The sequence below is a fragment of the Pomacea canaliculata genome, linkage group LG3 (assembly GCF_003073045.1).
Source record: "Pomacea canaliculata isolate SZHN2017 linkage group LG3, ASM307304v1, whole genome shotgun sequence".
In the NCBI taxonomy this organism is placed as follows: Eukaryota; Metazoa; Mollusca; class Gastropoda; order Architaenioglossa; family Ampullariidae; genus Pomacea; species Pomacea canaliculata.
Window position 1 is genome coordinate 22434028 of NC_037592.1, and position 22091 is coordinate 22456118.

Below are 22091 nucleotides of genomic sequence, written 5' to 3' on the forward strand. Positions count from 1 at the left end.
CAACTACAGAGGACAGTGAGAAGCTGGTGAAGACTGAAGGACAGCGGGAGGACAACGGCACACAGTTCACGTGTCACGTGACATGGGCTGGGCGTGTCTACATCTCCATCACCTACACTCTTATTACTAATTGTATATATTTTATTCTTATATTTTATTTTGCGTAATGTTTTGAAAATAAGTAATGAGTTTTGTTTAGTCTTAATGAGAAATCTTATGTTAAACTTTTACAAATATACATATTGTGAAACCCTTCTCAGATCTGTGACTTTGCCATCTTCTTCGCATATTGATACATATACGAATGTACCTTAAGAACTAAAGAATAAGGTGTGGATGATCAATCATTCCTATCCAGGAAAATATATTGTATTTCCTAATTATCTTAGTCCAGTTCTTGTAAACGTGTTTCCAACTCTCTTCTTGAAATATAAACCTATGTTACGGAAAAATTTTGACAGACACTCAATACTAAAACATATTTTTAATAAAATGTGCAATGCTGACCAAGATGACGATGATGGACTGGATGGCTGTATAAACTGCCATAGTCATACACTTCTAACTGTTCAGGGACTGTCGAAGAGGACATTCCATCGATTCCTGTGACATCATCCTCGACTGAAGCATACGTCGGGGTTGTAGTCGCTGTCCTTGCATTGACTGGCATCGCCACTCTTCTCGCTGTTTACTTCAAGCGCCGATACAACTATTCACGAAGTTTGTACTTTATTCCTTTTCATGTAGAGTCTTGTAGTATTGTGTGCTGAAAACGAGCTGGGTGTATTATTGGGATTTTGTGATGATGATGATGATGATGATGATGATGATGATGATGATGATGATGATGATGATGATGATGATGATGCACCTTATTGTCCTGCTCATGACGAAGCTGACTGTATACGGAGTTAGGCATCGTCGACTCACTCATCTTCATCGAATGAGCCCCACCGCGTGGTGCAATCCCGTTACGCTCGAAGTTACAACCAATAGAAACGCACCTTTTTAACTATATTTATATCCAATATGCCGTGTTGTATTAATGGATCGATACAGCACAGACATCGTCAATTTTGTTTCGCATAGTCGAATTCATAGATATATAGAAGAAATTGAGATTGGTAAAAAAAGTGTTATCATAAGATATAATTGCCTTATGTGAAAAAGTATTTTTATTAAAATCTATTCTCTCAATAAAAAAAATTGTGTTATCATAAGATATAATTGTAGTTTTATTAAAATCTATTATCCCAATTTCTTATAAGTACATATAGTTATGAGGACCTTTTCTCTCTCTCTTATTTTTTTTTTTGTGTTCTATATACCAGGATGCATTGATACATAGGTCATACTTCCGGTTTCGTGTTGTCATTCCTGGATTCTCGTGCACAGTACACGTATAAGGATTGTGATAAAATATAATTGCCTTATGTGAAAAGGTATTTTTATTAAAATCTATTCTCCCAATTTCTTGAAAGTACGTATAGTTATGAGGACCTTTTCTCTCTCTCTTAGTTTTTTTTGTTCTATATACCAGGATGCATCGTATACATCGGCCATACTTCCGGTTTGGTGTAGTCATTCCTGAATTCTCCTGCACAATATAAGGATTGTTTATATTTCTTATACAGGTAAGAAAAATTCGTTTTTGAATGTCATATCTCGCCATAGGCACCCACTATGAACTTAGCATTGCACTGTTGCTGTTTCTGATGTATTTTGAAACTTGTATTTAGTTTTGGTATTCATGTGTAGGTACAATGTTTCTCAAGACCAAAATAAAAAGCCCTCCCAAGGTCGTTAGAAAGATGCTGAACCCCTTGACAGGGCGATGGGTAACCGTTAAAGAGAGTAAGCCAAAGAAAAGAAAGACAGTTTCTGATGCTCCCTCCCAGCCAGACACAGTTATTGCTGCTTCCTCCCAGCAACCGATCCCGACAACATCATCCATCAACGTTGAGCCTATGGCCGTAGGTATGTATGAAGGATCTTCCCTTTATGAACTTTTTTTTTAGTAAAACGGTGACAGTTTTATTTTATTTATTTTTCTTGCTTATTACTATTATTATTATTATGAGAGAGTTTTGTCCCTTCGCCTAGCAGGCTGAGAGGATCTGCTCTCCTTGATATTGTTTATGTTTTGTTTTGGTGGTTCAATTTGGGTAAAAGTGTTGGACTATTGTGTTTATATACAGTTTTTGCTGCTTCCTCCCAACAACCGATCCCGACAACATCATCCATTGATGTTGAGCCTATGGCCGTTGGTATGTATGAAGGATCTTCCCTTTATGAACTTTTTTTAGTAATACGTAGACAGTTTTATTTTATTTATTTTTCTTGCTTATTACTATTATTATTGTGCGAGAGTTTTGTCCCTTCGCCTAGCATGCTGAGAGGATCTACTCTCCTTGATATTGTTTATGTTTTGTTTTGGTGGTTCAATTTGGGTTAAAGTGTTGGATTAATGTGTTTACATGTGCTTCTGCTGCGTTTTCACCCTTTACTGTCGGAACGCAGCGAGTCCTCTATTGTTCTTCTTTCTACATCTTTATTACTATTTTGTTCTACATCTGTGTTACTTTTTGTTAACTTGTTGTACATCTTTGTTACTATTTGATGATCTTGTTCAGCACAATACGTTGGCCACCTTATTGTCCGCCTTAGGGTGAGATGTTGCTCTTTATAATTTCCTACTTATAATTATTAATATTATTATCAACAACCTCTCCCATAATGCTAGCCCTTTTTCACATCCTTCCTTTTGCAATATCATGTTACTCTCAGCTCTCTTTGCAAATTTTGCATTTTTATCATTATTTCATCGGGATCTCTGCCTAGTGTACATTTTATTAATGACCATCGGTCTGATTGCTATATTAAACCAGTGTCAAAAAATGCATACACAGGATTGTTAAAAGTAATATATTTTCTTCTCATAATTGTAGATCTTGAAAATGGAGCAAGCTCTTACTGGAAAAAGAAAGTAAATCGTGCTGACAAATGGGAAAAGATACGACACGAACTGCTGGTTGTGCACACTGAGCTGTGTGCTGTTCCAGATCAAAGCCAGTGTGTCTGTTGTGGCTTAAATTTACCAACAATCCGCTGCTTGGATTGTAGCAGCAATGCACTATTCTGTGAGGAGGACTTTGTAGAGCGTCACAAGAATGCTGCATTTCATAGTCCAGAAATATGGAATGTAAGGAACATTTAGTATTTGGGGTTTGAGGGGCAACCACACCTGCAACAAAATACTTATATGGACTTCATGTTTGACAACTTCATTTGTACATGAGCGTTATTAATGGATTTTCTGTTTTGTTTTTTTCCCTAGGGATATTGTTTTGTGCCATATGCAGCCAACTTGCCTGTTTTTGTGCATAGCAATCACAAGGTACCATCTTGTGCAAAACGTACAAGGGAAATCACTGTGATTGGAATGAGAGGTAAAAATATAAATGTGTACTGTAAGAAGAAAACAAAATGACAGTAAAAATTATGTTCTAGGTATGGTATGGTTTGCTGCATCATCAATGAAAACATGCTTGTTTATGTCTAGGTGGCCCACAGCTGTTTACTTTTGAATTCTGCTCATGTGAGAGTGACACAGTCACACTACTACGCCATCGCCTTTGGGGTTCTTCCCCAGAAATACCATCTGTGGCATTTAAACTGGATGTCATGGAGTGGTTGCGTGCATTAGTGCTTGAATGCCAGGTGTCAGTTAAGGGCTTTGTCGATGCATTGGCAACCCGACTTAGCAAGATAGAGAGCATGAGCAGCAAGAAGGTTTGTTGTGGCCTTTTTCAAATGTGTTTTCCATTTCATATTTGTTACCTATACAGTAGTAATTAGGCACTTTTATGGTACTGAGAAATTTGAATCACATAATGCAATGTCAGTCCCTGGTCCATGTTGATATTTACTTAGAATGCTAGTAATATAAGTTTTTATGCTTTTAACTGGATGGCTAATAGTGATAGAAATTAGTTGTAATTGTTGGCTATGGAGTGAGGTTAAAGTATATCATTATTTTCTGCTTGTCCTTGATTTGCAGCCACTTTTTTTTATGAAACTCCACATATAATTATGTTTTTACATGTTTCACTTTAGTCATTTTTATGAGGGGATATCGGAAAAATGGCCAGTCAACAATACTGATGGTGCATGGTAATGTGCTGGAATTAGCTTTTGGGTGATCCTTAGTTTGAGGTTTAATTGCATAATTGAAGATTTTTAGTAGCAGGCACCACCTGTTTCACAGGGTTGACTGTTGATGGTTATTTAATAGTAATCCATTTTCTTCATGGAATACATAGTGATTCAGGATGCAGCCCACACGAATATTCCAAATGTTCTTATTTACCCTGTGTAAATTAGCAGCAGCAGGTGCTCTGTGTGAATGATTGCATGTGCAATGCTATATGTGTTGACTTACAAAGTTTGCAGTACTTATGAACTGATATAGACGACTCATTCACTGGCACACAAACTTGTTTTTAGCATGTATTTTTTGCATGTATTGCAGGTTAATGGAGTATATCAGGCCCTAGTAACTGATGCATTTACAAAGTACATGCACCATGAATACCAGTTGCAGCAGCTGCAACACATTGATCCAGATCTTGATGATGGAACTGGTTGTCCTGCCTGCCATGTAAGTTTTTAATATTCAGGAAATAAACTTTAACTATTGCAGGGTAGCAGAGGCTTGTGGATGCCATTTTTTTTTTTAACTTCATGCACCAGATAGTAATAACAGTGATGATGGAAATGTATAAAGGATGTAAGTACCATACAAAGGAAATTGTTTTGTCAAATATAGGTGGCCAAAGAAGACATTGAGGTTAATGCGAAAGACCCTGCAACTGATGGAAGTCAAAAAGTGTTGTCTGAAAATGTGAGTATTATTTGGGCTGTTTCACTTGCGTTTTTTCTGTGCTATTCGCATGTGTGTTAAGGAAGGCTTTGTACTTAGTATTTTTTTAATTTTGATCTTAATTTCTTTCAGAACCTAATATTTTCATTTGATGCCAACTTTGGCCTATCACGAAAAAAGTCATCTGGCAAAAGCCCTGGTGAGGCTTTCCACACAGGGCGTTACTTCCTGGACCAGACAGAAGTAGATGATTTTGTACAGAATTATGTCTGTCTCACAAAAAAAGGAGGTGGGGTAAGTTATTTAGAGTTTACGTTTGTTTGGGATTTAAAGGCTATTTATTATTTGAGATCACACGTGGAGTGGTTAATCATTATTATGTTTGACATGTTTACAATATAATTTTTTGGTATAGAAAGGCATGCATCAACAGGTGAGATTGTGGTGTCGGATTCATATGTTGCAAGACTGATTCACTCACGTCATTGTTTTACAGGACTGTAGTGACTTTCAGGCAGGAAGCTACAGGTCGAAATCCAGAACAGATAAGCTGGATGAAACAGCTGTGTTTGGTTGTGCCTGTAGCAGGCACGAATTCCCCCATCGTTTCTTCAGCCTAAAGCACGGTGAAAGGTTGTAATGGACTCATTTCTTGTTGACTTTTGTTTACTGTTTGAGCAGTTCCCATATTTTGTGTTCTTTATGGACATGGTCATGAATCTTCCATCTACAGCACAAATATGCAAGCAATAATAATAAGAAGGTTGTTTTCAGGTTGGGATATGCTGTCTGCCTGATGGAGAAACTGCTACAAGAACATCCGCAGAAAATCTCCATCATGTATGACATTGCATGTGTTCTATCAGCACATCTGAAGGTTTGTGTACTTTTGTGTACTTAAAATTGTTATTGTATGTATGTGTGTTTGGCAGATTCATGGTGTATTTACTGCAGTGAAGAGTTAAGAATGGTTGTGTTGGGACTAATTTCTTCCCTTATAGGAGAAAGTCAGTGACATACCTGAAATGTTTTCAGTAACAAGGTACTAGTTTGCTCATGAGTAGACCTGAGCATGAAACATCCTTCTAATGAGACATGGTTTCCATCATCATAAATGAAGCAGTTTGGTGACATGAGCAGGAGAGACCTCCAGTAGCAGGGTGTCTTTTTGTGAACTCATCATTGTCACAGACTGGGACTTACAGCTGGCTGAAACATATCTTTAAATAGAAGAGTCTTTGATACCACTGGTTTCTCTTTCATTTATTTTAATAAATAATTATGTTGCAGAAAAGCAACAGAGGAGAGCTGGCATCAAGAGTACAATTCCTCTTGCCTATTTTCCACAGCTTTGGTCATAAGATGTCATGTCAGGTAACATCTACAAATAGGACCAGATTTCTGTCATGTATCATAAGCCAAAGGATCCATGCTCACTCAGAATGAAGGATCATTTTTTTAAAAAAGTGTATCACTGTATCACCCCAACAGCAGCAACAGGAAGTAACAATGTTACATAAAAAATCATTGTGCTAACACCGGAAAACATTAAAAGAAATGAAAATTGGTGAATAAATGTGAAAACATAATCAAAAACAAACCACAAAGGTAGTCAAAAATGCAATGACTCATTTTCTTGTCAGCAACAGTCCAGTGGTACCATTTAGGTCTTCATAAAAAGCTACAGATAACTTTTTACAGCTAGAGTATGGCCCACGAGCAGCAGCTGGGATAGGCCTGACAGACGGCGAAACAGTTGAGCGCCTGTGGTCCTATCTCCGAAAATTTTCAGCAATCAGCAAGATGATGACGCCACAGAGGAGAGTAGATTTGCTGACAGATGCTCTCCTCCACTATGCTTCAAAGTTACGCAAGCGATTAGGTTAGTAAAAACAATTTTCCTGTTTTGTTTTGTTTTGCAATGTGTTCCTTCATTTTGTTTGATGGCAGGAGGAACAAGCTGTATGACTCATGGTTGCTGAATCCATAAAAGTAATAGGAAAGTTTTATTATCATCCTTTCTCTTCCTACATTAATTTGTACTCATACTTGATCAGATTAGTTTGTCAAAAAAAAAAAATCATATATTTGTGTATGCTTAACAGGCAAACATCTTGCGCAGAAAATGGTGAAAGCCGAATCCACCAGTGAAGCCTCATCAACTCAGTTTCAGGAGCTGACACGCTCTTTTCAGGGTAATTAGGCATATTTGTTTTTGGACGCTTGTTTATGAAGTTGCGACAAACCTTCCTCTTAATAGAGGATGACATTTGTAATTGCATATATTTTTGTTTTTCAATTAACAGAACCAGTGGATGCTGCGAAGGTTTTGCAGTGGCGAGAGGAAGAAAAAGCAGCATGCAGGAGAAATGATGGTATTTTGTAGTATTTTTGTCAATTGTAATATTACAGTAAGAGAAAAGGTGATCTAAAATAAGCTTTCTCTAATTTTACTTTTCCACAGCCTAAATATGCACTATGTTAAAATTGGAATTACAACAGATCAACTTGACTTGTCTGTGTCAGTTATTTTTCAAGTCTGTAATGAATATGCCTTTTCCTTTCTTGCCTTTTTGTCAGTGTCTTCCAATGAGAAGGACAAGTACATGCTGACCTTATTTGAAATGAATAAATGCCAGTAAGTTTTTCTGTCCTAAAACATGTCTTCGCTCTGTCCTGTAGTCAGGCATGGCAAATTTTGTACACATGCAGCCAAGTTATGTCCATAGCAAGGCTTTTTATGTTTGCAATCATTTAAAAGAATAATTTTTCTTTCTTAGCAGGGTAAAATGTTTCATTTTGTGCTTTTCATTTGACCTGTTAAGGTACATATAGAGGAGAGAATAAGTGTCAGATCATCACACATGCAGTAATAGAAACTGCTATCTTGTGCAGGTCAGCTTCTGCAGCCTCAACAGGATCTGATGACAGCAGGACTGAACTAAGTGTGTACGTAGATTTTTTTTCCCTTGTGGTGCTCACCATATGAAACAATAACATGAAAGGATCATCTGAAACACAGGATTAGAGGTACCAGTTCTATCAATAATATACAGTCCTATAACTGTGATATTGCATGTACAATGTTTATATATAATGTCCACATAGACTGGCTGCCAAGGTAACAAGGCTGGAAAACCAGTACGGCTTTGTGCGACCTTCAGAGGACAGCAGTCAGTACAGAGAACAGCTGACATCAGCTGTTGTCAGCAAACGCAAGCTGGTGCTGGAGCAGATGAGATCAGTGGCTGCAGAAAGAAGCTACAGTCTGATGCAGCTGGCAGAAGCTCGTGAGTAAACATTTCATTTCCTCAATGGTTTTACAAGGGTGTTAACATGATTGAGTCAATCAAAGTACTCATGGTAATGTAAAGTAGCTGTTCCTCCTACTTTGCATGCACGTAGAGAAAGGAGAAATGTGGAATTTTGTCTTACATTGTATCAAACACCACCATATTCTTTGTCACTGCTCTTATCCGAAAGTAAATAAATAAGCAATAAAATGAGCAAAACATAAATAAACTTAATGGACGTGATCTCAAATTTTCAGGTGGCCAGGAAGTGGCCAAGAAAATGAGCACAGTTGTGAGCAGACACAACAAAAGATTGAAGAGTCTGCTCACGATTTATAACAAGTTTTCACCTGTTGAAGGTCAAGAAACCCTGCCTGCAACACTCCAGTTTGCAGATGTTGCTGACAGGGGCAGCTGGGTATATGGTGTGGTCCCAGAAACATCATCATTAAAAAGAAAAGTTATTCAGCTATCTGATCTTATGATCAGATGTACTGAAGAGAAAGGGCTGCTCAAAAAAGATGCAGCAGCAGCTCATTCATGGTATCAATGGAAGCTAAGACAGTGTCAGGAACACCTTGAAAGATTGCAAAGTACAACTCAGTATGACCGTGGCTGCCGTGCCTTAATGTTTCAACATATGGTTCAGTTGGAAAATATGTTAAATGACTTAGAGTCTTTAGAATTTGCTGAGCTCACAGCACTTCCTAAGCCAGCTTCGCAGTTCTTGTCAGCACATCATGATGTTCTTTCTGTTGATACAGAAGTGCAAGAGCTGTCGGAGCTGGAACTCGAAGAAGTGCTGTGTATGCTTCAGCAGGGTGAAGAAAATCCGGAGGAAGACTCTGACAACGAAGATTCTGAAAATCTGGATGAATGATATATCTGCCTTCTCAAATTTTATCTTAAACATGTGCTTTTCATCATATGCATTATCACGGTACGGTGCAGTGAACTTGCAATTCTGGTGGTAAAATAGAACGCAAAGTATCCTGCACACAAACATGATTCAAAATTGTTTAACTACTACCTGGAATGATAGGAACATTTTAAATATTTAATAACAGTCTTCCTGCTTCTCACAACAGCATTTTGTCATTCAATTATTCATTTAACTCATTTCTTTTTGTATGCTGATGTTTCCAGATTCCCACCATACACCCAGCTTCCTCTGTGATGTAGGTGTGCCTTAGAAAATGCTTTATATGTAAATTTGTGATCGGATATTTTTGTGTATATTTTGCTTGCTGTGATGTACTTCTGGCCTTGTAACCCAAATTTGTTACATTTCATGCTATTTTCCCATAAGTTTGCACACCTATATAGATTGTAAGCTAGACATATTCGTTCAGATTGTTATTGTCATTATTGACAATTTTTTTCGTGGAGTGCATTTGTACACGCACCTTTTTTAGTAACTGTCAAATTACTGAAATATAGTGATGTCAAGTGGATCTGTTTCAATGCACAGCAATCAAACCTGACCTGCCTGCCTGCAAAACCCCTATCCCCCACAATTCTCTTTCAGTTTTAACTACTTGACAAGTATCAACAAGACTGGCCAAAATTTACACACTTAGTAAACACATTAATAATAAACACATTCTTACAGTCATTTGGCAAAGTGTGGACATGGTGGTGAAGAAATAAACTTGGTGTACTGCACAGTAAACCGAGAGCACAGTGTTCTAATTTCTTTTGTCCGTAAACTCGGTGGAATGCCCGCTGAGATTGCACCTGTAGAAAATCTATTTTCTACTTTTATTAATGTTGGGGTTAGGTTTTGATTACAGTCTTGTAGAAGACATTAATGGTCCGCGGGACTTGCAACTATTAGTCAATCGTGAACTTTTACTGATGAACTTGTGAACATTTGAATTATTATGGAATTGTGAACTGTAACTTTTGAACTTGTGAACATTGGCTTGATTAGTGAAGTGGGAACTTTAACTGTTGAAATTGTGAACATTGGAATTATCACCATGATGAACAGTAATGAGAAGAAGCGACCGAAAGCTAAGTTTTAATATTATATCTGAATAATGCTTGTAAATATTCCTTTATATATATATGCGCTCTTTGTTTAATTATATTCTTTTAACTCATACTTAAGTATCTCTATGGAATGAATGTGTTGCAATTAGGTGTGTGGGTGTCACGGACCAGTCCGTGCCTCCTGTGTTTGTTTGTTGTTTTTTTTTGTTGTTTTGTTATGTTGTTTTTTTTGGTGTATTGATAACCGTGTTTCACCAGAGTTTGGTGGAAGAAGTGAAATTGTTTGTAATAATTATTTGTGCCTCCAAAGAGGGTACAGCCACCGAGCGATCTCGTTATTTCTTTATTTGAAAGAATGCGCATGTCTGCGGTTTATCCGTGACAGTGGGCGAATGCATGAATGCAAAAGTTATCCATTGCGCGCAGGGCCCACATTCAGTCCATTACAGCACCCAACCAGTGCATAAACATTATTTTATTATTTGCAAATTATACTTGACAACTTTGTGAAACTTGACAACACAAGCTTGAGTACAGTCACAGGAAGTACGCAGAATAAAAGTTGACAATGTCATAATTTGACACAGTATGGATTATGCAATTGCACACATATCATTAATCCGGCGTTCGTTGATAATTTCTAGACATTAAGTATTTATCATTCAGGTTCATTAGAGCAGAGGTGGCAAATGGGGCGGCCGCCCCAGGCCCCGCTCTCGAAGGGGCCCCGCGCTTCAGCCCCGAGGTCGTCTTTATGACTTATTGCTAGCTGTGTTAAACATATTGTGACAAAAAAACAAAAAACAAAACTGACGTTCAGAAAACACTTCTAAGTTCTAATTAAGCAAATTATTATAACAAGCAGTTAATTAAGTTATCGTCACCATATTATTTCGCTTTAAGAAAAAAACCGCTACTGTCACAAACTGTGGGAAAGGTTACTAACAATTAAAACACTAAATTCCTGCATTATTTCGCGAAATTGATGCAGCCTATCTACTTGTATATAAATCAGTGCTTCCGGCATCATATCCAAAGGGATATTGATACACGTACTCCATTACCCCGGCCCCGCATGGATGGTCAGCCCCAGGCCCCACGTATTCCTAACGCTGCCTCTGCATTAGACGCAGCTCGTGGAAGCACAAAGTAATACTACAGATTTTCAAAACATATTCATATCCGTCAAATGGGCTCCTACCCTCATGGTTCAGGGGTGCATGGTAGCTACTACCATTATTCGCACACAGTAGCGTTCAGAAGTCGCACGGTCGAAAGGTTGGCCGATTGGGAGTCGGCCAAATTGTAATGATAGGACATGCCTGTCATCACGAAGAATTTGAGACACTCAGAAGTTTCTGCCTGTTTTGCAGAGATAGAAGAGCACTCTGGGCTGTCCCAGTGCCCGTGTTGCAGTTGGATACAACACGATGTAAGGTCCCTCACTGATACACTTTTGTCAAAACGGAGCAACGAGGACAGCACGCTCTCTATGTGCGATCTATAAAACAGCTGAAGAATTTGCTGGGAGACAGCTGTTGGGCCTTCTTCACGACAGTTTGTTTGGAATCCCAGCAAAGTTCCTATGTAAGATGGTGCCCATGTATTTGAATGTAGGTACCATTTTCACCTCCTTGTCGTGGATGGACAATCTATTCCTCTTCGTGCATCAGGTTGCACATAAGGCCTCAACCAGAGTCCGCCACCGATGTCGATCGGCTGAAACCCGCCCCAGGTGACCCCATGTCTCTAGGTGACCCCATGTCCAGCCCTTTCCTTTCATCTCCTTTTCCACTGTTCTTCTCCAAGTTTCTTTTGGGCGGCCTTGTTTTCTTCGGCCGTCTGGAGTCCATCGTAGGGCGACTCTGGAGAGGTCTGCTGTCTGCTGGCGGAGCACATGTCCAATCCATCGCCAACGCCTTCGTTGAACCTGCGTGGTGATGGACTCGGTTTCACCTCTTCGGTGGAGTTCTTCGTTGGCGATGGTATTTGGCCAAAAGATGTTAAGTATGCGCCTGAGGCGTTCACTCTCTATTGTCTTCCAGTTTGCTTGAAATGTGTTATACAGAATGTGATTTATACTATATTTACTGGCGTAGAGTACATAGTTTACTACAACCTTCGTCATTATCTTACACTTATTTCGACTTGACACCACCTATTATCAAGCGCCTTGATTGTGCTCCACATGCAGGGATACGTATGTCAGACATAGCAAAACTTTACAACAAAATCCACAACGATCACACCGCAAGAGTTGCATAAAAAGCCAATACCAGCTCCCAACTTTGTTCCTTTTTTTTCCAAAGGGATGAAGAGTGCATTAAATTGGAGGTAGAGCATACTGGATGAAAGCCAGTGTCACTCAGTCAGTCGTCCCTTGACCGGCACATGTCGTTGAGAGACCACATGCATAGATGCGGCAGCTGACAGGGCCACTGCCCTTGGCTATTGGGGCGGTAGTCAGCAGGTCCTGTACAGGACGACCAGTCCAGTCTTAGAGGTTCGTAAGTCAGTTCTTCCTTTGGCCACCGCGGCATTGGACACCCTCCTCAGGCACTTGTTCTGGAATGCCTGGATTCTCCTTTCCGTCTCGGCGAGCAAAGTCCACGTGTCGCATCCGTACAGAGGGATCAGCACCACCAGGGCTTTGTACAGCTTGTACTTGGTAGAGAACCTTCTCTTATTTCTATGCATATCTTATTCAGCGTAGCCATCGCAGCTGTTGCTGTTGTGATCCTTATGTGGATATCTGACGAGGAACTGCCGTCCTTGGAGAGCGTGGCTCCCAAGTATTGGACGATACTAATCTCTTCGATCTGCACCCTGTTCATGTAGATATTGACGTACGCGTACTGTGGTGCGAAATTAAGGTTTTATTTGGTTATTGAGAAGTACTGCATTGGTTGAACTATGCTATAGTGCTTAGAAGACTTAAACGAGGCAGTCTTCGATGTCGAACTTCCGTATCACACAGGCCTGACAAAAGTGGCATACAGTCAAATCTCGCTACTATGCCACCTACCGGGACAGAGCAAGAGTGGCATAGTAGCGAGGGTTCGTAAAAACGGCTTTATTTGTTTTTGACATCGCTGCTGACGTAACAGTCCTTACTAAGGGGGGGTCTGTGGAGCGGGGTGCTACAAGTCTGATCCTTTAACATCATTTTTCCTCATTTACTAACCACTCGCATGTAAACAACTTTATGTTCAAGTAGTGATGTAGATCCTAGTGCACTTGTCCTACTGTTTGCAGTCTATATTTCGTTACTGAATGTCACGGATCAGTCCGTGCCTCCTTTGTTTTTTTGTTGTTTTTTTTTGTGGCAATTGCGCCTGAGTTTGGTGAAAGGAAATGGAGGGGGGAGCGGGGTGGCGTAGCCAGCCCTGTGTGTGTTGTTGCCCCTCTGCGATGGACAGTCAATGGCGTAATTAGTTGACGGATATAGAGGTCGTGAACCCCACGTGACTTTCGGACCTCACGTGCGGCTGAAAGAATGCGACACCTGGTCTAGGGGACTGGGGGGGGGAAGATTTAAGGCGGACCGTAGCGTCGGTCGGGGGGGAGGGAGAAACGAGTAACAAGAGGAAGTATCGAGCAGCGAGTTGAGGGTGGGGGGGGGGAGAGAGCCATCCAGCGATCGAGAAGCTGATTGATACAGCGGCGGCTGTTAATTGTGTTAATTGTGAGTGGAGTGGATTGATGACGGACTTGCTGTACCGTGTTTGCTACGGAGCTGCTGCTGTTGCTGTGTTTTGGAGATTGCAACTTAAGTAGAACTGCTGCTGAAGGTTCCTCGCCGAATCTGCTACTGGGAGCGGTGGACATCGCCGAGCTGAGAAGTTCCAGAGAACAACCCGAGCCGACGACTATAGGCGGGCAGCATCTCATCACAGCTGGGGAGTGTTGAGCAAGTGGGCTCCACTCTCGTACTTGACAACGACGACGACACACCGACCGCGTGGAGGGCCGTCGCTGTCGTCTTTAAAAAGTCGTGCAATGGAGTGTTGAGGACACTGACGATTTGATTGTCCGCTGATGCCGACAACTCAAAGTAAGACTTTTGCCTTTTGGGTTTACCTCCAGAGAGAGAGAGAGGGGGAAGGTCGTACCCCCATTGTTTATCTCCACCGTCAACGTTAGAGGGAGAATAAGACGGTTTACACGGACTGTGTGTATGTGTTTGATGAACATTTAATGAGTACACGGACATTGCTGGTGGCTAGAAAGGTGCTCGGGAGAGACGTACCGTTAGACGTGGATTGAAACGGACATGTGTATGAGAACTGTTGTAGCAGCCTGCGCGCTGCCGTAGTGTCGATGTTGAACCAACCTAGGATGTATACTTTCTGATTTAGAACGGATAACAGTGAACTTGTGCTGTATGGTTTAATTTGACCTGCTGGAAATTCTTGTATTACAATTTATGTTGTTTTTTTTTATTATTTTTTCTTTTTGGTGTATAATAAATAACAGAACGTCTCAATCTGAAGTGATCTCTTGTCGTTCTTCGTAAAGAATGCGCAATGTCCGACTACCGGTGGTGACACTGAATGAAGTGTAGATATTGAGATTCGAATTGTAAACATACATTATATACTGGCAAAATAATTTACGATTTCAAGTACAAGGGGCCCGGAGAGGTCGTCTGTCCCGGGGCCCGGGCTGGCTCTCGGCGGCCCTGGTATCACATGCCGTAACCCCTCGTGACACATTATGTGAAATGCATGTTTGACGTTCACGAATTTTGGATAGAGGTCCCTCTCAAGATACTTCTTTAATGAGAATGCAACAGTTGCAATCTCCATAATTGTGCTTCTGCTCAGTTTGAAGCCAGCCTGTTCTTCAGCTATCAGTTCCTTTGCTGTTCTGTATGAACTTAAGCATGTTTTTACTTGGGTGGCTGATAATAAATGCTGGCGGTTTTTTTTTCTTTTTTTTTGGGGGGGGGGGGGTAGGTGGTTCCGTATGGTTATGACAGACGGTATTGGTACATTTTTTTTTTCTAACAGGATACGAATGTGAATCCGATCAACAGCTGTTTCTAGACATACGATGGCTATAACAGTCCTTGGTGTGTTGATGCATTCCCATCATAAATAATTACCATTTCTGGTGAAGTTGCCATTGTACCAGGTACATGGCCAATCTCAGATTACAACCCACTTGATTCCTCAGGCAACCTTTTTTTCTGTAAACCGAAGATTGATGCCTTAAAGTGCTAGTGCAGAGGACAGGCAAAACAATCAGTGCTGCTGTGACGACCAGACGCCAGAACATGTTCTTTCTTCAACCATCAGCTCCAAACATGGCAACAACCCAATAATATATCCCCCAAACTTCTAGGGAGAAGTCCAAGGTTCAGTTAAGAACTGCTTATCCTATGACACAACAGCTGAACACAAAGAACCATGAAATGAAGCTAAGAAATGACAGAATATATGATACAGTATGCTTGGTTTTATTTTGACAAGGCATAAAATTGGTCATCCCTTATTGATAGGCAAGCTAAAAACCAATACTTAAGACAATTTTTCATTACACCAAAAAACATCAAAATGACAATAATTGTTTTATATTTATGATGAATCCTGAGGATCACTGTTGCACAAACACATGCCAGCAAAGAATTTAATCTTACAGACCAATTAAAAAAACTTATAATCTTCCACTTCATTGCTTTTTTATATACTCAGTTACAACACAACCACAATAGCAACACCAACAGTGTAGATCAAATAGTCAGTTCATAAGATCTGAAGCTTAGTAATAGCCACACAACCAAAACCCCCTACCATGTCAAAATCGCGTGGACAGCAACACATTCCTTACATTGTTTGTCCCAACTTTACTAGTACACATAATCATACAACATGTGCTTTTTCTGTACTAGGCTCAAACCACATCACTGGGCAAATGGTTTATGTCTGCAAAGACATCAACACAATGAAGAATGCATATAGCTCCATGCAACTGACAGCTACTAAGAAGGAAAAATTGCAATTTTTGAATGTCTTGAATTTGTTGGGCTGTATCATGTAGCATTATCACACAGGTGGATGGTGATAAAGAAGTTGCAGTACCCAGAAAGAACCCCCCACCCCACCAGTCAGCTCTGTGAAACAGATGACATGGCAGTAAAAATGTGTCTTGAAAGTACGGAATGCCCTTCATTAGACTCAATCCAACATCTCAAGCGTCATCAATGTGGGTGAGGTGCTTTGATTCACTGCTGATCATTAGGTCTGATTTTCTTCCTGAAACATGAAGTTAAAAATTGATTTTAAAAAAATTTATGTTTCGAGCTGTACAAGAAGAAATGAATATCATAAGCCATTATTATAAATTGTAAGTGCAGCTGGCACCAACACAATTTATTTAGTTTAACTGGGCCCATGTGGTTTCGGCATCCACTGTCTAGCTCTCTACTGATATTTTCCAAGTCTGCTTTGGCCTCACAACTTTCTTCTTCCCCTGATATTTCCAGCCTGCATGGCACTGGTGTCAAGTGCTTTGCACAAGGTGTGTCTTATCCAACCGTAGTTGCCTAGTGGGACTTTGCATGTTCCCCTCCCCTCCCAAACACGCTGATATTGGAGACGACAAAATCATACTCTTTTTCTTGTAGCTATGGAGGATCATGTTGACAGATGCCCTTAATTGTGGTAAGTGTTGAAGTTACCTGTTCCTTAATAGATAATTTCCCAGTGCAGTAGCTGTTCTTTTAACCACTGTTTGTTGGGCCAAAAAACTGTCAATGCTGCTGCGTGCCACTGGCTTCAGCCCAGCCAACTCCTGGCTGAAGTGTTGCTGGACAACGAGTATTTCTGCTGCTGTCCACAGAGATCTGAATCCTGCATAATAACATTAAATATAAGTTGTGACTCCACATCAACAAAATTACTGCTGGTATTACAAATATATATATCTGCTGATTGGACAATCTGATTATACTGGAGAAGGCTGCGACTTCTCATTCAAAGGACAATGTCTATGGACAAGACATAACCATCACTACACTTAAAAATACGGTCAGCCAGAAAAGCAGAACAGTTGTAAACTATGTCCTATCAAATCTATTAACAAAAAATTATCACCTGTTCTTTGGCTTTTCTCCCTGGATTGCTGGTGTTGCTTTGCAGACTTCTTCATTACTGTGCCTGGACACAAATGAATAGATCAAACTTACAAGTGAAAAATTTTAATCAGTGTCTGCCTTCACTATGACTATGCCTATGACCAATCTGCTTCACTCAACTGAGACCTTTCAAAATTCGCCTTCATGAGCGAACAAACAGTAGCCTGAGCATTGTGCTTACAAAACTCGGTGTTGATTTACATAGGCTGCATAAAGTCATGACTACAAACAGGGTTTTTCTTATGTACATTTGGTGTTGTCACAGAATTTGGGATGGATGACAGGCAGCAAAATGGTAATCTGTTCAGCTATCTCATATACTGCATCCTACAAATATGTCTCTGCTTTAACAGAATCTAGATAGGTTGTTATTATGTTTGCATGATATCGCACAAAGAGCAGATAAATATTTGCATAGAGACACTGCATATCACAGATATATATATAATTTTTGCTTTCGTTGCATGCATTAATGAGAAAGTCAGTTGCCTTACTAAGTTGCAAAGGGTTTGTAGGTGCCTCTTCCCTGGTCAGAAAAGAAAACAAATTAATCAATGCCAATAACTATAGACAAACATATGGCTTATCTTAGAATATCAAAAGCTCTGTAAATGATCTTGATAAATACGAAACTCTTAGGTAATATTGCACTACTTCAGCTGCTACATTCTTTACTTGCACTGCACAATAATGACAGTTACATTAGACTTACATATTTTCATACTATTCTATACTATTCAATATATTTTACAGTGTTTTATAGTAAAATATAATCACATATCCTGCACCTGTGCTACTTCCGAAGCTGGGACTGAGACCATGAAACTCAAGAAACCAAAGAGGTAAGCATGAGATCTCACACTGTACTGTACCATTCAGAATGAACGGGTTTCCTATAGTGTTAAAAGTGATCTGCTTCGGTAATAACATCGAAATTAAAATCCACTGCTGCTACTTCCACATAGATTGTACTTATTTTCCAGTTTTTCACACTAATATACTCACATATCTGTCTCCACGCTGCTGTGGATGACTTCTGCAGCACACGGACTTGGTTCTTGTGCAACACTGCACAATGACATTTGTATCGATGAAATAAATCATTGCACCCTAACCCTCTTGTGAAACTGAACATACCAAAAATTTAAGTGTGAGATCTCAAACTGTACTGTGCTTTGCTTTCATAATAAGAAGACCCAGTGGAATCCTGTATTGTCTCAACTGATCTGTTTGTGTACAAATTAATGGAAAAAATCCGGTATATAGTAAAGTATACTCACATATCCTGCGCCATGGTGTTCTCTACTCCTGAGGCTCTGTCTGAGGCCATGAAACTGAAGAAACCAAAGATTCACACTGTACTGTACCATTCAGAATGAACAGGTGTCCTATAGTATTAAAAGTGATCCGCTTCGGTAATAACATCGAAATTAAAATCCACTGCTGCTACTTCCACATAGATTGTACTTATTTTCCAGTTTTTCACACTAATATACTCACATATCTGTCTCCACGCTGCTGTGGATGACTTCTGCAGCACACGGACTTGGTTCTTGTGCAACACTGCACAATGACATTTGTATCGATGAAATAAATCATTGCACCCTAACCCTCTTGTGAAACTGAACATACCAAAAATTTAAGTGTGAGATCTCAAACTGTACTGTGCTTTGCTTTCATAATAAGAAGACCCAGTGGAATCCTGTATTGTCTCAACTGATCTGTTTGTGTACAAATTAATGGAAAAAATCCGGTATATAGTAAAGTATACTCACATATCCTGCGCCATGGTGTTCTCTACTCCTGAGGCTCTGTCTGAGGCCATGAAACTGAAGAAACCAAAGATTCACACTGTACTGTACCATTCAGAATGAACGGGTTTTCTATAGTGTTAAAAGTGATCAGCTTCGCTAATAACATCGAAATTCAAATACACTGCTGCTATTTCCACATAGATTGTACTTATTTTCCAGTTTTTCACACTAATATACTCACATATCTGTCTCCACGCTGCTGTGGATGACTTCTGTGGCACTGCACACCAAATATATTTTCATCGGTTATACAATGCAATGATTCTTCAGTGTATTTAACAAAAACATCTTAATGGGCCGTGGACCACAGCTGTCGAGGTATATTATTTCTATTATTTCTTATCTACCTTTGTTAACATTCAGATTCTGATGTACGAGGAAAACTATAAAAATTTACCTCGGGGCTATAAGCTCCATCTTGATGAGTGCCTTATTTGCAAGTATTTTCTTCAGTTTGGAAGCCCCATAATTTGAAGGGTGTTTAAAAGGAACACCATCTGGCATCCCTGTAACTGTTACTACAGGTGCCAGACGGTGTTTCTTGTATGGGAAGGGGGAATGACAGTCCTCCTTCCCCAATGCTCTTCCTGAAATTAATCATTCACGCAATACATAAAGTGGTATAAAATTATTGGCACAATATAATAAATACATATTACCTACTTATAATTGTTCTAGGATGCTTGAAAGCTAATCCTTTCCTCTAATGTTATACATCTCATGCCCCAAGACAGTTGAAAGATTAACTGCTGTTGTCATACTTGCTTATCTTAGCTCATCCTGCATCTACTTGTAAAGGAGAAAGAATTTTTCACAACATATTTTGTACTGACTTTGGGGGTTATAAAAACAAGAACAATGCCTGTCAGGCTGACTGCATTTCCCCTGTAGCATGACACCTTTAAGAAAAATATAAAAGTCATTTATCTGATTGCAAGGATTTTATATATTTTACCAGAAACACAAATATTCACACTTTCTCACCATAGGAGTCATTAAAAACTTTCTGCACACATTGGCGCAGATGTGTAATTTTGGATGGTGTCTTAAGTGGTGGTGTTTTTGCAAACACATGCCTTGGAAGGTTGTCATGTGCTGCAGTGTAGTTAATTTTGTCAATTTCTACTTCAAAGTAGAATACTGCTCCAACGCGTAAAAGAACTCTTGCCTGCAAATTAAAAGATTCAATTGTACTTTCACTAGATTGCAAATAAACCTAGAGTGTACTTCTATGCATCCAATACAGATCAGTCTATAATTAAATAAAGGGACATGGCGAACACTCACCACTTCTTTAAATTGTCGCTCAAGCTGCTTCATAAATAATTGTTTCTCTTCCATAGTTTTAGGAAAAGCAAGGGTAGCAGCCTCTTTAGATAGTTTTTTTTTTTCTTCAGGTGGCAGGGCTGCATATTCTTTCCTGCCTCTTGATAGAAACTCTAAATAGCCTGTAAATAAATAATAATAACCATTTAAAAAAATTACATATCAATCATCCAAACCATTAGACTATTTTAATTTGTGGATGGATGATGGCTCAGGGAAACTGGTTTTCAAAAATCCGTGTAGGTTAAAGGTCACAGTGGTATTTTTATGCTGTTGCTAAAATGGGATGCTTACTTTCACCCTCCTTACGCTTCAGGCGCTTTATAAAGACTGTTAGGGCTGTTCTTCTTTTGAAGCCCCAAACTGCTTTCTGAAACCAAATTTAAAATAAAATATTTTAACGTTCCTTCACTTTTCACACAAGTCAGAAGTAACACATATGTCCGTAAAAGTAAGATAACTTTTAATGCGTAAAGTAAAACCAATTTAAATTTACTTACATTTCCTTTCTTTGATTCCATTTTAACAAAGCATGCAAAACTCTGGCGCGAAAAAAGTCTACTAAGAGTTACAGTCCTTGGTATAGATCAGATCAAAAAGTTAAATTGTGTGGTTGCGACATAATTCGACATAGCGTTAATAATATATTATTAAATTACAGCTGATGGTGAAAAATGCGTTATTATAAGATAAATGCATTTTGCCTTTTTTGAAAAGAAATTTTCTTAAAATATATCCTCGCAATTTCTTGAAAAGTTCGTATAGCTATGATCAGGACATTTACTTTCGATTTAAAATATACAACCGAAGTTTAAAAAAAGTTCAATGGTGTGATGGCAACATAATCCGATGGAGCATTAATAGTATGCTATTAATGACATATATATATGACATTCAAAAACGAATTTTTCTTACCTATATAAGAAATATAAACAATCCTTATATTGTGCAGGAGAATTCAGGAATGACAACACGAAACCGGAAGTATAGCCGATGTATACGATGCATCCTGGTATATATATAAAAAAAAAAAAACTAAGAGAGAAAGAAAAGGTCCTCATAACTATACGTACTTTCAAGAAATTGGGAGAATAGATTTTAATAAAAATACCTTTTCACATAAGGCAATTATATTTTATCACAATCCTTATACGTGTATTGTGCACGAGAATCCAGGAATGACAACACGAAACCGGAAGTATGACCTATGTATCAATGCATCCTGGTATATAGAACAAAAAAAAAAAAAATAAGAGAGAGAGAAAAGGTCCTCATAACTATATGTACTTATAAGAAATTGGGAGAATAGATTTTAATAAAACTACAATTATATCTTATGATAACACAATTTTGTTTTATTGAGAGAATAGATTTTAATAAAAATACTTTTTCACATAAAGCAATGATATCTTATGATAACACTTTTTTTTTACCAATCTCAATTTCTTCTATATATCTATGAATTCGACTATGCGAAACAAAATTGACGATGTCTGTGCTGTATCGATCCATTAATACAACACGGCATATTGGATATAAATATAGTTAAAAGGGTGCGTTTCTATTGGTTGTAACTTCGAGCGTAACGGGATTGCACCACGCGGTGGGGCTCATTCGATGAAGATGAGTGAGTCGACGATGCT

General features: G+C 39.1%; 2 protein-coding genes across 7 annotated transcripts; one reads left to right on the forward strand and one right to left on the reverse strand.

Annotated features, from left to right (window-relative positions):
- Window positions 1-1334: 1334 nt before the first annotated feature.
- Window positions 1335-10497, forward strand: LOC112559265. Of its 3 annotated transcripts, XM_025230370.1 has the most exons (20): window positions 1351-1442; window positions 1519-1634; window positions 1759-1977; window positions 2199-2267; window positions 2949-3202; window positions 3338-3449; window positions 3563-3792; window positions 4532-4660; window positions 4829-4903; window positions 5015-5176; window positions 5379-5515; window positions 5657-5759; window positions 6173-6256; window positions 6584-6764; window positions 6988-7077; window positions 7189-7257; window positions 7463-7520; window positions 7778-7831; window positions 7991-8172; window positions 8433-10497. In XM_025230370.1, the coding sequence occupies exons 3-20, from the start codon at window positions 1764-1766 to the stop codon at window positions 9053-9055; spliced, it is 2826 nt and encodes a 941-aa protein (XP_025086155.1). In that variant the 5' UTR covers window positions 1351-1442; window positions 1519-1634; window positions 1759-1763; the 3' UTR covers window positions 9056-10497. The 3 variants fall into 3 exon arrangements, with proteins under 3 accessions (XP_025086156.1, XP_025086154.1, XP_025086155.1); XM_025230371.1 differs by having other exon boundaries at window positions 1335-1634; window positions 8940-10497; XM_025230369.1 differs by having other exon boundaries at window positions 1339-1634.
- Window positions 10498-15610: 5113 nt separating this feature from the next.
- Window positions 15611-21493, reverse strand: LOC112560631 (general transcription factor II-I repeat domain-containing protein 1-like). Of its 4 annotated transcripts, none has more exons than XM_025232579.1 (14): window positions 21364-21493; window positions 20743-20818; window positions 20410-20570; window positions 20107-20290; window positions 19520-19709; window positions 19304-19342; window positions 19084-19137; window positions 18809-18871; window positions 18589-18642; window positions 18314-18376; window positions 17803-17834; window positions 17268-17330; window positions 16853-17024; window positions 15611-16427 (listed from the first exon to the last, which is right to left on the reverse strand). In XM_025232579.1, the coding sequence occupies exons 3-14, from the start codon at window positions 20461-20463 to the stop codon at window positions 16397-16399; spliced, it is 999 nt and encodes a 332-aa protein (XP_025088364.1). In that variant the 5' UTR covers window positions 20464-20570; window positions 20743-20818; window positions 21364-21493; the 3' UTR covers window positions 15611-16396. The 4 variants fall into 4 exon arrangements, with proteins under 4 accessions (XP_025088364.1, XP_025088361.1, XP_025088363.1 ...); XM_025232576.1 differs by lacking the exon at window positions 21364-21493 and adding an exon at window positions 20949-21029; XM_025232578.1 differs by lacking the exons at window positions 18589-18642; window positions 18809-18871; window positions 21364-21493 and adding an exon at window positions 20949-21036.
- Between the last annotated feature and the right edge of the window lie 598 nt (window positions 21494-22091).